The 13,547-nt window shown below is 45.1% G+C and overlaps 1 protein-coding gene across 5 annotated transcripts in view; it reads left to right on the plus strand.

Annotated features, from left to right (window-relative positions):
• Window positions 1-7,321: 7,321 nt before the first annotated feature.
• Window positions 7,322-13,547, plus strand: part of CCDC85C (coiled-coil domain containing 85C) — a 168,776-nt gene continuing 162,550 nt past the window's right edge. Inside the window, exons 1-2 of one of the 5 annotated variants that reach the window (XM_053375488.1) lie at window positions 7,355-8,065; window positions 8,407-9,158. In XM_053375488.1, the coding sequence (XP_053231463.1) occupies window positions 8,453-9,158 (706 nt within the window). In that variant the 5' untranslated portion in view covers window positions 7,355-8,065; window positions 8,407-8,452. Of the gene's footprint in view, window positions 9,159-13,547 lie in introns of all 5 variants that reach the window. The other 4 variants (XM_053375524.1, XM_053375507.1, XM_053375515.1 and 1 more) reach the window with 4 other exon arrangements.

A 13,547-nucleotide genomic window follows, 5' to 3' on the forward strand; every position in this document is an offset into this window, starting at 1 on the left:
TCTAAATCTTAATTGATGTGAAACATTGTTTAAAATACACCTGCTAATACATAATTTTATTTTATTTTGAGAAAAACCCAGTGCTTAGCCTATAAAGGCTTTCCATAGTTGCTTTCATCTTATTGTGTGTGTGCAGTTACTCTAAATGCTGACATTATCATTCTTGAAGCCTAAAAAAATATTTGCTGGGATTTGTTCTGCTGATGACGATACGGCTTGCTTTAAGGGGTGTGTTTAACCAGACTGAGTTCCAAAGGAGGTTCAGCAACAGGGATACAAAATGCAATCTGGTCTCTATCCTATGAGGGAAAGTGGATTCTAATTGGGGAGTAAATTCTGTTTTACTCAGTAGGATTTATTTCTGCATAGACATCCATAGGAGCGCACTGTAAGACTCCCATCCTATCCCCACTTACAGGGAAGTAAGCCCTATTTAACTCAATGTGACTGAGTTAATGGGGTCGTGCTGAAAAACCTTTTGATTGCCTTGACTAACCAATGAACACAAATTATTAAAGTGATTGATGCCGCACCATAAATGCTTTAGTAAGTGAGGTGACACTTTTGTGGTTATTTAATGGAGATAATGAGCTATCGGTTCTTTGAATAAAGCAACAAAGCCTGAATCAAGAGGGATGTAAACATGCTTTGCAACAGCGTCCTCAGTGCTCTGTGCCCCCTTTGCAAAGGGTCTTGGACAAATGCAGTTGAAACCTTAATTAATTTTATTTGATTGCACCAGTTAATAATGTTTTCAGTAATGACCAAGGCTAGCCCTGATTACTCGTATAGCACTTTTGATTTGCAAATGTTTCTTTTTGGCCTTTGTTGCATTTGCTGTCACAACAACAACAGTGGGTTACAATATTACTCTGATTTACAAGTGGGGAATTGGAAATGAAAGGGACACAGATTCCATTATTAGACATTATTAAAGCGAAAACATGTAGGAGGCGTGGGGCTGTGTGTGCTGCGCCCTTCATCCTTGATCTTGCTGTGTTTAGTGGCAATGTGGGAATGTTCAGGGTGGCAGGAGAGGATATATTGTTTATTAATATCCTTCCTAATTTGCACTAGCAAATTACTTTACTTAGCAGAGTTTACATTCCCCTTTTTATATGCACAGCAGATAGCTGGTTGCAGGCTCGTTTGAGCCTCTCACTATTATACAATTCAGTCTGTCTCCGATTGAATTGTACGTTCCTGGTAAGTTCCCTTGAATCCCTCTTAAAAGAATAAGGACGCCACAATCTTATTCAAAGTCAATAAAAGAAGTTTACTTACATCAGTTCCCAGCTGGATCCCTGAAGGCAGACTTAGTTACAAATATGTACATGTGGATCTACCCCATATGGGGAAATAGCAGTCCTAGCTAAAAGCTGGTCAAACGACAAAGGAAGTGAAAAAGAGAGAGAGAGTGCTGCGTGACTCATCCTTTTGTTACCTGGACAGGTTCGGTCACACCCACCTTCTATCACATGCAAAAGGAAGGGTGCTCCAGCCAGGAAGAACAGGAAGTTTCGACTGGCTGGACCAAACATTCCCTTGCATGTCTTCTCTAGCATTACAAAGAATGTTGTGCTTGACAGCCTCTCATGGATCACATCCCACAGGCAAGGTCTGAAGGGAGCTTCTAAGCCTGCTTAGTTAAACAGGCTTATAAACCTTCCTGTAATGGAAAACACTGATTGTGGGTTCCCAATCACAGGGAGGCTCATAAGCGCCATCAAGTGAACATGTTCACAAACCCCCTTCAGCTTTTGCCACTGAATGACACAAGGTCAGAGATGGAAAGGGTGACGCCCTACATCTTTTAAATGCTTTCAGTTTAATGAGGGATGTCATGAGGGATGGTTTGCATGTAACACTAAACCATGGCTTGGCATCATGTGGCGTGAGCCTGAGTGAGACTTGAGCTTCCATGCTCTCTCATTCTTTCTCCTTCTGCTGCATGCACAGCCCAGAGGAGAAGTTCAGCACTTTTACAGAGTTCTGACTTATATCATACCAACAAGACTGGGTCAAAAAATAAAATATAGTGGTACCTGTGGATGCGAACAGGATCTGTTCTGGAGCCCCGTTCGCATCCTGAAGTGAACGCAACCTGCGTCCACGTGTCTGCAGGTCGTGATTCGCTGCTTCTGTGCATGCGCGACATCATTTTGAGCGTCTGCGCATGCGCAAGCGGTGAAACCTGGAAGTAACGCGCTCCGTTACCTCCGGGTTGCCGCGGAGTGCAGCCCGAAAGTGCTTAACCCGAAGCTACTTCAACCCGAGGTATGACTGTAAAATAAATGATCAGTTTAACATCTTAGTTTCACAAGCCATGATTTGAAGCTGGCTTGTTTTGAAACTGATCAGTTTCTTTTAAACCACGGTCATCCGCTCTTATGAAAGGACGAGTGTAGAATCTGTGACAATGAAACTGAACGCTGCTGGAGTCCTCCTTCTGGTAGGTTGGGAGGAGCAAGAGGGAGTGCACAAGCTTAAATCTCAGTTGAGCTAGTCCCACTTTGTGCGCTAAACATAGCACCAAACCATGATGTAGTATTATGTACAAAGAATCCCATTGGGGTCATGGCAGAACTGGGACATGAGCTTTGGCCTCATTAATCCAATGTGAGCTTGCTATCCCACGAACCATATCTGAATTAAAAGTAGAAATAAAAATTAAGATACTATTAGGTTGCACTGATGTTCTATTGTGCGTGCCGCATAAAGAATGGCATTAATGTTCAAAGATAATAGTGCTGGTGCAATAGGATTTTGCCATTGCCACCAGCTACAACTATGCAATTCCTTTGCCTTATGCAAAACACAGAAACAAACACAGAAAACAAACAAACACTGTCCTGCTTTTTGGAAACACCTTATATGGAAAGTCCCTGGATTTGTTATGTTTTTACATCTACCTTATACCGTACAAAAACTGATTCCAATTACTATTATTTTATTATTATTTATTTAATTTGTATACCACTCTATACCCAAGGATCTCAGGGTTGTTCACAGCATAAAATCAAAATATAACATCCCAACCCCTTCTCTAGTTATTGGGGATATAGGATAGGCCACATGAAGACGAGTAGGGTAAAGAATTGATTCTATATTTATTGTTAGCTGCCAGGGTGGTTAAAGTAAAAAATAAAATAAAAAAGGAAATATTTAGGAGTTAAATAAGGATTTATGGTACAGTCAAATCTGCACAGCTAGTGCTAAAAAAATTAACAAAAAAATTAAGGGGTAGTAGAGGACAAAGATTTGTTTTCAACCACGTGGCAAACATTTATATTGAATGTAAATTATGACAGCAGTGCCTTCAGTAAAATATGCCATTTGGAATTCTTAGTAACTCTTCAGCATCAAGTGAGTATATCATAAGACCCTGAGGACAGCATCCTGATACAAGCAAAACAAATATTTAAAAAGGAAATGTTACTATCCTGCAGTAACAATAGTTCTATCCCCCAGGGATTGTGAGTGAAATGACCCAAAATTGTGCCCTTTTTTGGTATGCATGTTTAATTTGATATTTCATTTAATTGTAATCCTTCATTTCTGTATAAAATGAAATGCGCAGAATACGGCGTCTTGCCACAGAGAAACCAATCATGGCTGAATTCACTCCCATAAATTCCAAAGAAACATGCTAAAGGGGAAATCTAGCCCTATGAGCTTTCTTCCGTTCTTGTCATATTAAGTGTTGCTCAGTAAACTCATCCCTGATTAACAGAGGGGAGAAAAATTGTCCTCTTCAGAGCAGTGAATGTGATAGGCTTTGATGCTGCATTACATGGGCATAAAAAGCTTAGTGTGGCATGCACATTAAAAATCCCTTTCATTTGCAGTTTGATGAAGGTCCCCCGGCCAAATGTGAGTGTTTGGTCTATTGTTTATTAACAGCTCTTATTTCCCTGTCACAAATTAGCACACATAATATTTTTATTTTTTAAAAAAATGCAATTTCCTGCGAGACAGAGACAGGAATTGGCTTTGTTAGCTTGCTGTCTACAATAGATAAGCCCTGATTTAGAAAGGTAGAAACAGGATGTATGTATTTTACCATAAGCATGCATCACAATCATAATCATTCTGTTGTCTCCAACATGCCATATAGTGTCCAGGCTGTGCTTTAGCAATGTGCCCCAATTTACTCTGACTAGTGACATTAAGACCAACCTTACTGTGTGCTTGTGAAACATGGACCACTTATAAACGCCATCTCCAACTCCTCGAAAGATTCCATCAATGGTGTCTCCGAAAATTTTTACACATCACTTGGGAAGACAGGCAAACTAATACCAGTTTAGTGGAAGAAGCAAAGATCACCAGTGTTGAAGCAATGGTTCTTCAACATCAACTTTGTTGGACTGGCCATGTTGTGCGGATGCCTGATCTTCCAAAGCAACTACTCTATTCCGAACTTAAAAATGGAAAGCGTAATGCTGGTGGTCAACAAAAGAGGGTTAAAGACTGTCTCAAGGCAATTTTTTAAAAACGTAGTATAAACACCAACAATTGGGAAACACTTGCCTGCAAGCGCTCCAATTGGAGAACAGCCTTTACCAAAGGTGTCATGGGCTTTGAAGACACTCAAACTCAGGATGCAAGGGAGAAACGTGCTAAGAGGAAGGCACGCTTGGCAAATCCACACCGTGATCAACTCTAATCCGGAAACCAATGTCCTCACTGTGGAAGGACGTGTGGATCCAGAATTGGCCTCCAGAGTCACTTACGGACTCATTGTTAAAACAGTGTTTATGGAAGACAATCTTACTCAGCTACGAGTGATTGCCAAAGAAGAAGTAAGATCCAGGTTTCCAATGGAATGTTGAGATTCCTGCATTGCAAGGGGTTGGATGAGTTGACCCTCGAGGTCCCTTCCAACTCTACAATTTTATGATCCTATGGGAAAGGGGCGGGGCGGGTGGAGGCTTCTTTGGGTAAGGTAGAGGCAGTGTTGCCTGTGGTGTGTACATCCATCCCACCATTGTCTCCCTTCGTGGGATTTGCGGTTATTTTTGTAGGACTCAGAACCCCCTGTATAACCTGTTTGATCAGAGATGACAAGAGAACCAAGTTGTCCCAGAGTAGGGCACAGCCTTGCTGGCGAGATCCAGCCATTGCCTTCATATCTGACCAGGTGCACCTGCCTGCCCAGACTGAGCACATGTGTGTGCTTGCAGCCTGTAGAGCAAGAGAAGATTGTATGTGAGCTTGCCCCGCCTTGTATTTAAAAAGCTTGGTGGGAGAGGTGAGTCAGCTGACATCTTCATAGCTTCCATTTGGTTATGACCCTCTTGCTTTGCTCAAGTAACTTGGAACCTTGACTTCTGGACCTTGTGCTTGCCGCTGAGCCTCTATCGCTGTTAGCCTGAACAAAGATAATCTTCCTTACACTCAAGTGACAGCTGCTGTCCTTGTGTTTTGGGATGGTAGCCTGACACAAGGTTCTTATGTGACTGGGACCAACACCCAAATAAGACAGCATAGTATTTATTGCAGCGTACAAGTTGCTAAGATCGCAAAACTGCAACAACATCTACCTTGGAGACGTTATACTTGGAAGGCAAGATAATAAAACAATGTTTTGCACAGCACCTAGATTGGGAGGAAGCTAATATATAGCGACAATTTATAAAGTGCCCCAAGATCTAGGTGTTGTGCAAGCCACATTTTCTCGTTTTATTTAAATTTTGCCTTGCAACCTTTACAACACCCCTTGAGGCAGGTGAGAGCGAATGTCCTCAGCAGGGACTGAGACACAGTGACTTGCCTTAATGAGCTACTGAAGGAGAATTGCAGCTATGGGGTTCCTGGTTCACGTCTCACATTCTTAGCCAATGCACCAGCTCCGAGGTTATAAAACGACAGATCTTGTGACCATGCTGTGCAAATGTTCTGAAAACAGCCCAAGGTCAAGCAATTCAGGGACAACGCAGAATGCTGCCTACTTCCTGTAAGAAAGGTTTTGCTGACTAGAGTCACACCGAGCTTACTTCTAGTGTTCAAAGCATTTCATATACATTCACCCTCCTTACAATGGCCCTGTAAGGCAGACCAGGGCTGTTTCTTACTTTTCCCAGGACCCCTATAAGCCAATAGTGGTTTGCTTAACATACCCTACTGAGCTCTGGCCAGATTTCAACTTTTCAAGTCACAAGCTTACTATAACCTATGATTGAACCTTTGATCTTTATAGGAAGTATCTACTCTACCAGGGAGATAGTAGACTACCTCCAGCTCATGCTGGCTGATCTCCCTCTCTGTCTTGTTTACCTGTTAGATCAGGCACAGAATTTATAGGGTGGGATGTCAGCCAGGCCAAGCCTATTTATTTTAAAGGAGGAACCCCAGCAGGATCACAGTACCTTCCTTTCGTATTTAAACCTTTACTTGGGTCTGGTTAGAAGAAAAAGGGAAATATGTAAGGAAATTTACTTTAATCTAAAAAAAAAAAAGAGAGAGAGAGAAAAGCTCCAGAACACATTTATGGGTGGTTTTTTAAAATAAAAAAATCTATTGCATTTGCTTCTTGGCTTGGGAGATTGACGCTGAATGAAAGTCGACGAAAGGAGACACATTTCCGACACCCCTGGGATGGGTGTGTTTTTATCCTCTGGGATGCGGGTGCGCGCCCCTTTCCCTCGCGTTACAACCCCCCCTCCACGGTCGTCCGCGGCTACTTAGCCCCTCACTGCTCCCAATTTCTGCCTGCTCGGCTGTTTCTCCCATCCGATCTGAACCCAGAAATATGCCCACCCAACAAACTTAACCATTCCATTCGCCGCCGTCCTCAAAACGGACCCCCCCCCCAATCTTCCCCGCTTGCACAGACCAAAGAAATTCCCGAGCCGATAAACACGAAATGAGAAAAATAAAATGAGGCTGCGGCCACAACAAATCGAGGATTTCCCAAGTTGTGCTCCTTTCTGGGTCCGTGGCGCACGGTTGCCTGCGATCCTTTCCCTGCTCTGGGTTCGAAGGCGCGGATTAGAGGTGACTTTTAGGAGAAAAGAATAAGAGAGGAAGAAGGATCAGGAGGGGGGAAGCCTCCTTTTGTCTGCTGATGCTCCCGGTTGCTGCGTGGGGTGGGGGGGAGAGAGGGGCGCGCGCGCGGGCCCTTTAAGCGAGGCGCGCCGCGCGCCTACCTTTCCCTTTTGCGCACCTGGCTCTTTCGAACTGCGCCCTCGCCGCCGCCTCATTGGCTGCGGCGCGCCAGCAGCGCCGCTTCTCCCCGGTAACCTGACCCCGGGGCGGAAAGGGAAGGCAACCTGAACGGGCTTAGGGGCAGGGAGGAGAAGCCGCCTTTGCCCAGGGTCCTCTGGATTGGGCCATCGCGAGGCAGCGGGAGGAGCTTGGCTCCGTCATCTGCCCGCATGCAAAACCGTGCAGGGCTCGGCGGCTGCTGAGAGCAGGGCGCTGCAAGGGGAGAGGGGCGTCTGCGCGCTTGCAGATCTCTCTTTCTCTGTCGATCTCCGCCGCACTCGTTTTTCCATTTCTTGCTTCTTCTCCAGCTGCATTCCAGGTTTTCCTCCTCCCGGAGCCTCCCACCTCCTTTTCTCCTCCCCTCGAGGAGGCGGCGCCTCGTTTCAAGCTCTCTTTCTCCCTCTCCCCCTGGCTCTCCTGTTCTATTAAAGGAATGCTCTCCCCTCCACCCCATCTCGCCATCACCTTCTCGCCTTGAAATTTAAATGCAGTTTTGACCCCCCCCCCAAAAAAAAGAGAGAGACACAGAAGAAGGGCACTGACATCATCCTGCCTCGGAACTGAAAGCGAAGAAAACGAAGGCGAAGGGATCTGCTTCTTAATTTTTAACCATTATTGTTTCGTTTTGTTGTAACTCTCCAAGCTGCTGCGGGCAGGAGGCTGGATCGCCGAGGGTGCGCGCTCAGTGCCCCTAGCGCAAGATTTTTTTGTTTTATTTTGCAGCGGGGGATCGAGGTGGCAGCGATGTTGGAGCAAGTGAAACGGGCAAAGACCTAAAGCAGGTTGATCTACGAGCCAGCAACTGCCCCCCACCCCCCGCTCCTGCGCGGCTTGCTGTGGTTTTGATTAACCTCTGGTAAGTTGATTGCTTCACTTGGAGAGAAAAAATAGCTACAGAGCTTTCGGAGCTGATCCTTTTTTAATTTGGGTTGTGTGGCTTTTTTTATTTTTTTGGCGTCGAATTTTAAGGCATGGGAGTTGTAGGCAGGAGAATGCGATTTACAGAAATGAGTGGATTTGCTCTTCTTCCTTGTTGTGCTCTTCCCTGAAGAATTATAGTGAACTGGGGTTTTTTGTGTGTTTGTGTTGTTGTTTTTAAAAAAGAAACCCTCCAAGATGTTGCATTAAAAAAACATTTTGACCTGAAGGATTTTTTTTAAAAAAAATTAAAAACAATTTTATTTAATTTTTGTGAAGGGCAGTTTTCTTAAAGGAGTAAAAGTAGAAGTGGCTCTATACAAACATGGCAAAGAATTCTGTGGAAGGGTCCAAGGAAGATCTGAGCAAAGTGACGGAAGAGGACATGTTGAGGTGCAGCAAGGAAGAGCTGGTGAAGAGGCTGAAGAAACTGGAGAGCGAAAAGATGAACTTGATGGTGGAGCACGGCAACTTGATCAAGGACGTGAACCAGAGGCTCCAGATTCACTTGCACGAGATCAGGGGGCTGAAGGAAGTGAACCAAAAGCTCCAGGACGACAACCACGAACTGAGGGAGCTCTGCTGCTTCCTGGACGACGACCGGCAGAAGGGGAAAAAGCTGTCCAGGGAATGGCAGAGGTTCGGGAGGCACACGGCCGGTGTGATGTGGAAGGAGGTGGGGATGTACCAGCAGAAGCTGAAGGAGCTGGAAGCCAAGCAGGACTCCCTCATGAGGGAGAACATGGAGCTGAAGGAGATTGTCCTGATGTTGGACGAGGAGAGGAACGGAGCGGGCTCTCGGAGTTCGATAGACAGTCAAGCCAGCCTCACCAACCTGAACGGGGGCTCTGGAACCAGGGATGTTGGCGATGGGAGCAGTACCTCCAGCACTGGCAGTGCAGGGAGCCCAGACCATCACCACCATCTTCACCATCACAAGCCTGTTGAGAACAAGGCCGGAGCTATCCGGAGGTCGATGGATGACCTCTCTGCACCGCTTCACCACCGGAGCATCCCTAATGGACTGAATGGTAAGTTTTCTTTAAATCCACTTATCTCTCTCTCTCTCTCTCTGAATTGGAAATAGCAAGAAGCTTAGAGATCAGTCCAAGGGGGGACCCACCTGTGGGATTTTGGCTTTGTTTGAGGCCTGTTGATCCTGTCTTGCAACCTGACACTTGTCCTCTTGACTTACAACTCGCTTAACAGAAGTCACGCTACTTAGGTTAAAGTTAACTCATAATAACAGCCCAGCCATGCTAGCAATCTGGGTGGTTAAGGAAAACCCCCCACCCCACATTTTTCAACGCATATTTTTTGGGAGAGTATAGCTCAGAAAAAATTAGTTATAAGTATGGAACCAGGTGTCTGTGCTCAGTTAGCACAGAGGTGCAGTCATTGTGTTACCTGCGTCTCTTGTGACACCCCCCCCCCCAGTACTCAGCAGCACGAGCTGTTCTGTTCGTGATACCAGCCTGTCATTTAGGAATTCCTGCTTCTTGGCTCCTGCGCTAACAGAAAGCTTGGCTATGATGTGCTCTTGCTTCTCCACAGAGTCTCCTGGGCAGGAGTGAAGGCTCTGGCCTCCTATTGTCTAGGCTTCACCATCTGCAGCAAAACAAACAAACAAATAGACAGACACAGCTCCCTTGTCTCCAGGGTTTTTGCCAGGTTCAGTTCATTAGCATGTAAGAAAAGCGCTTTGGGACCGAAGATGTCACAGGGATGCATACGAGATCTGGATGAGGGCAGGTCAGGCAATGGTAGCTGAAATGCTGGGTCCCAAATGTACTGTATTGAGGATCTGATTGTTTTTTTTAAAAAAAAACCCAGTTTCTTTTATGGCTGGTTGAGTGCAGAACAGTTTTGCTGCTGATACTAATGCATCATTGCAATATGTTCGCTAGCTGGGCCATTGAAGTGGAAGTTGTGATTCTCCCTCCTGCTCCATTATAAGGCTAAATAAATGGATTGTGTGGAGGGTCTAAATTAAACAGTGTTTAGTAAAATAAAATAAAAAGTTTTCCCCTTCAGCCTTTAATGTTTAGTTTTCTCCTGTTACCTGTTTGATAGTTTGAGCACCACAGAAAGCATAGCAGGGATAGCGATGACAGCAGTCCTCATCTGTAAGGTGGTGATGAAAATGCTGATTCTTAGGTCTTTGCAATTTTCTCTCTCACTGAACAATATCTGTTTCAAAAAATTTGGTTAGTGTATGTGTAGTTTTGTTTGTGTGTGTGCTTAATTTGCTGTTCGTTGGTGATTGGATCCATATAAATATTCTGAGTCACTTCTGCTAAACCCTGATACAAAGCTGATGTGATCTCATACTTACTTTATATATCTGCCTACATGTTGAGCTCATTCTGTCTCGAGGGCTTAGCAGAGTACGGGAACTTGGTTAGCATGCTGACAGTAGGACGAAATGTGTGCGCGCACGTGCCTTTGTAATGTTACACGCATCAGATTGCCAAGTGAAAAACTATCCTCCTTATCGCCTTGCCTGCAGCCGCCAAATTTGGTTCAGATAAAACTTAGCATATCATCTCTGAAAGGTGTTCAGACTTTGAGTAGCCGAGGAATGAGAAGTTGATGGAGATGCGGCAGCCACTTAGTCTGGCCACATGCTTTCTGGACTTTATACAAACAGAAAAGCCATGGGTATTGTAGGATGAGAGGTGGATTTTGGGGTCCTCACTTGAACAAACATTTCAGTTTGTTATGCAGGGCATTGGGCACTGAGCACTACAGTTAATGCATGTGCAAATACCCTTCAAATCTTAGCAGACTGATGCCTAACCTTTTATATTTGGAAGTAAGTCTCGCCAGCTGTGTTAGGCAGTGCTATTGCTTTTGTGTTGAACATTGGCCATGCTGGCTGGGGCTGATGAGTGACATCTGGAGTGGCACAGGATTTATAATGGTGTAGGATGCTCCCCTGCACAGGGTGCTGAGCTGAGGGGCTGCCAAACAACAACAACACCTATATTTATACAGGTACCTACTCAACATTAGGGGACGTGGGTGGTGCTCTGAGTTAAACCACAGAACCTAGGACTTGCCGATCAGAAGGTCGGCGGTTCGAATCCCTGTGACGGGGTGAGCTCCCGTTGCTTGGTCCCTGCTCCTGCCAACCTAGCAGTTCGAAAGCACGCCAAAGTGCAAGTAGATAAATAGGTACCGCTCTGGTGGGAAGGTAAACGGCGTTTCTGTGCACTGCTCTGGTTCGCCAGAAGCGGCTTAGTCATGCTGGCCACATGACCTGGAAGCTGTACGCCGGCTCCCTCGGCCAATAAAGCGAGATGAGCCCTAGAGTCAGTCACAACTAGACCTAATGGTCAGGGGCCCCTTTACCTTTACCTTACTCAACATGAGACCTTGGTCAGATGGGCGATTGAGTTGCTGCAACAATGACCCAGTGCACTTGAGAGCATTTGCAGAACAAAAGGCAAGAGGGATGAGAGCATGAAAATAATAAATATTGGGAGGGGGCACCAAATTTTGTCATCGCTGAGGGTGCCATATCACAGGAGTCCACTGCTGTCCAGAGGGCATCTCATTGGTTACCTCTGCTCAATGGGATATCATTAAGAGAATGAGCCACAGGAGACTGTGTGCTTGCAGTGCTCCTCCAGTGCTGCCCCAAGGAGGAATTTGGAAACTTCCTGTTCTTTTTTAGACTAACCACAGTTTGCTGTAGTGTCCAAACCCTGACAAACTGTGGTTAGACTTTGCTATGTTTAGTGGAAACAAGACAGCTTCAAAACATGTTTTACAAAGCTGGTTTGTTTCTCTGTCTGTAGATTGGATTAACCACAGTTTAGGGTCTGGACATAACACTAAACTGTGCTTAATTTAAAACAGAAGTAGAAGTTTCCGATCTTCTCACAGCCATGCTAGGGATGGAGGAGTGTGCCAGCCCAGATTTCCTGTGGGTCCTCCTTTCAATGTTAAATCATGGCTTAGGGTTGTATGTGAAATGGGCTATTGATTTCATTGGGGCTTGACTTCCAAACAAGTGTGCTTAGATAGGCAAGTGTGCTCAGAAGGCATCTTCTCAAAAGCAATTCAGTTTTATTAAGAATAATGCTGTGTGAATTGATAGGTAGTGGATATTATGGCTAAGATGACAAGTGGCCTAGAAATTTTCTCTCTCATACTCATGTAGCCAACCTTTGTAGTAATACACCTGTCAGATTTGGCCTGCAAGGCCAATCCTTATAATGATTTGGCCTCTGGAGCTGAAAAGGCCTTCTCTCCTGCCTCAAACATGTTCTTGCCTTCAATCTTGCTGAAAACCTAAGGGAATCCATAGTTATGAAGAGTTCCTGTGCTTCAATTATTTACCAGTACACCACTGATTAATGTACTTGGATTTAATCCAAACCATACTCTCCAGACAAAATTTAAATAAGGGTTTTTAATGGAAAAGTTAGTTCTACATAAACACTTTGACTGAAGAAGGAGCATAACACCACAATTGCATTCCAAGGAACTCCTTGAATCAAGGCAACGGAAATTAAGAACAAAACCTGGCAGAATAATTTAATAGGCCTTTGGGCATGTAAGAATGGGATTCCTGAACAACTGATGGTCTAGGTGCAAATGACTAAGAAATAAGGGCAGAAAACTGGGGAGGGCTTCTGGCCATGGATTAGATGAGTGCGTGGTGTTCATGCTGAAGCTGAGCATGCGCTTGGTGTTTGAGTGATGGGGCAGGTGGATAATTTGCAGTGGAGTTGTGAGGGAACTGATGCGTGATAAGAGAAGGTGGCTGGAATAGCTGAGGTAAAAAAAGGAGGGATGGAGAGGAAGGGATGGATAATCACAATCCTGTTCAGTAGGGAAATATGGCCTCTCTGCCTGGCCCTTGGGACTCACTCTAGGCCACAGGCCCTCCTAAGCCAAACCCTCATCTGTTGTGTTTTGCACCCTCCTCAAGTAGGAGGGTAGGCCCTGAGCCAATGGCTTCAAGTTACAAGAAACATCAGGAAGAACTTTCTGGCAGTAATAACTGTTCGACAGTTGAACAGATTCCCTCGGACTCTGGTAGTGGACTCTTCTTCATGGGAGGTTTTTTCATGGATGCTTCAGCTGAGATTCTTGCATTTCAGAGGAGTTGGACTAGATGATCCTTGGCGTCCCTTTTTACTCTACAACCCTACGATTCCATAAGTGTTTTTTGCCTGGCTGGAATGTGTCTTTGAACTCAGATTATGCTTACTTGCCAGGATAGAGGTGAGTTTGTGCGGGCAGAAATCGCACAGTTGCCCTGCCTCCTTTTGCCTCTGGTTCAACCCACCACTGGCATGCAGCCCCCAGAAGTTTGCTGAGAAGGAGATATGACCCCTCTACTGGAAAAAGTTCCTGATCAGGAAATGGGAGAATACACTATATTATGCAATGCTAAAGGAATGGCC

Source organism: Podarcis raffonei, chromosome 1 (genome assembly GCF_027172205.1).
Source record: "Podarcis raffonei isolate rPodRaf1 chromosome 1, rPodRaf1.pri, whole genome shotgun sequence".
NCBI lineage: Eukaryota > Metazoa > Chordata > Lepidosauria > Squamata > Lacertidae > Podarcis > Podarcis raffonei.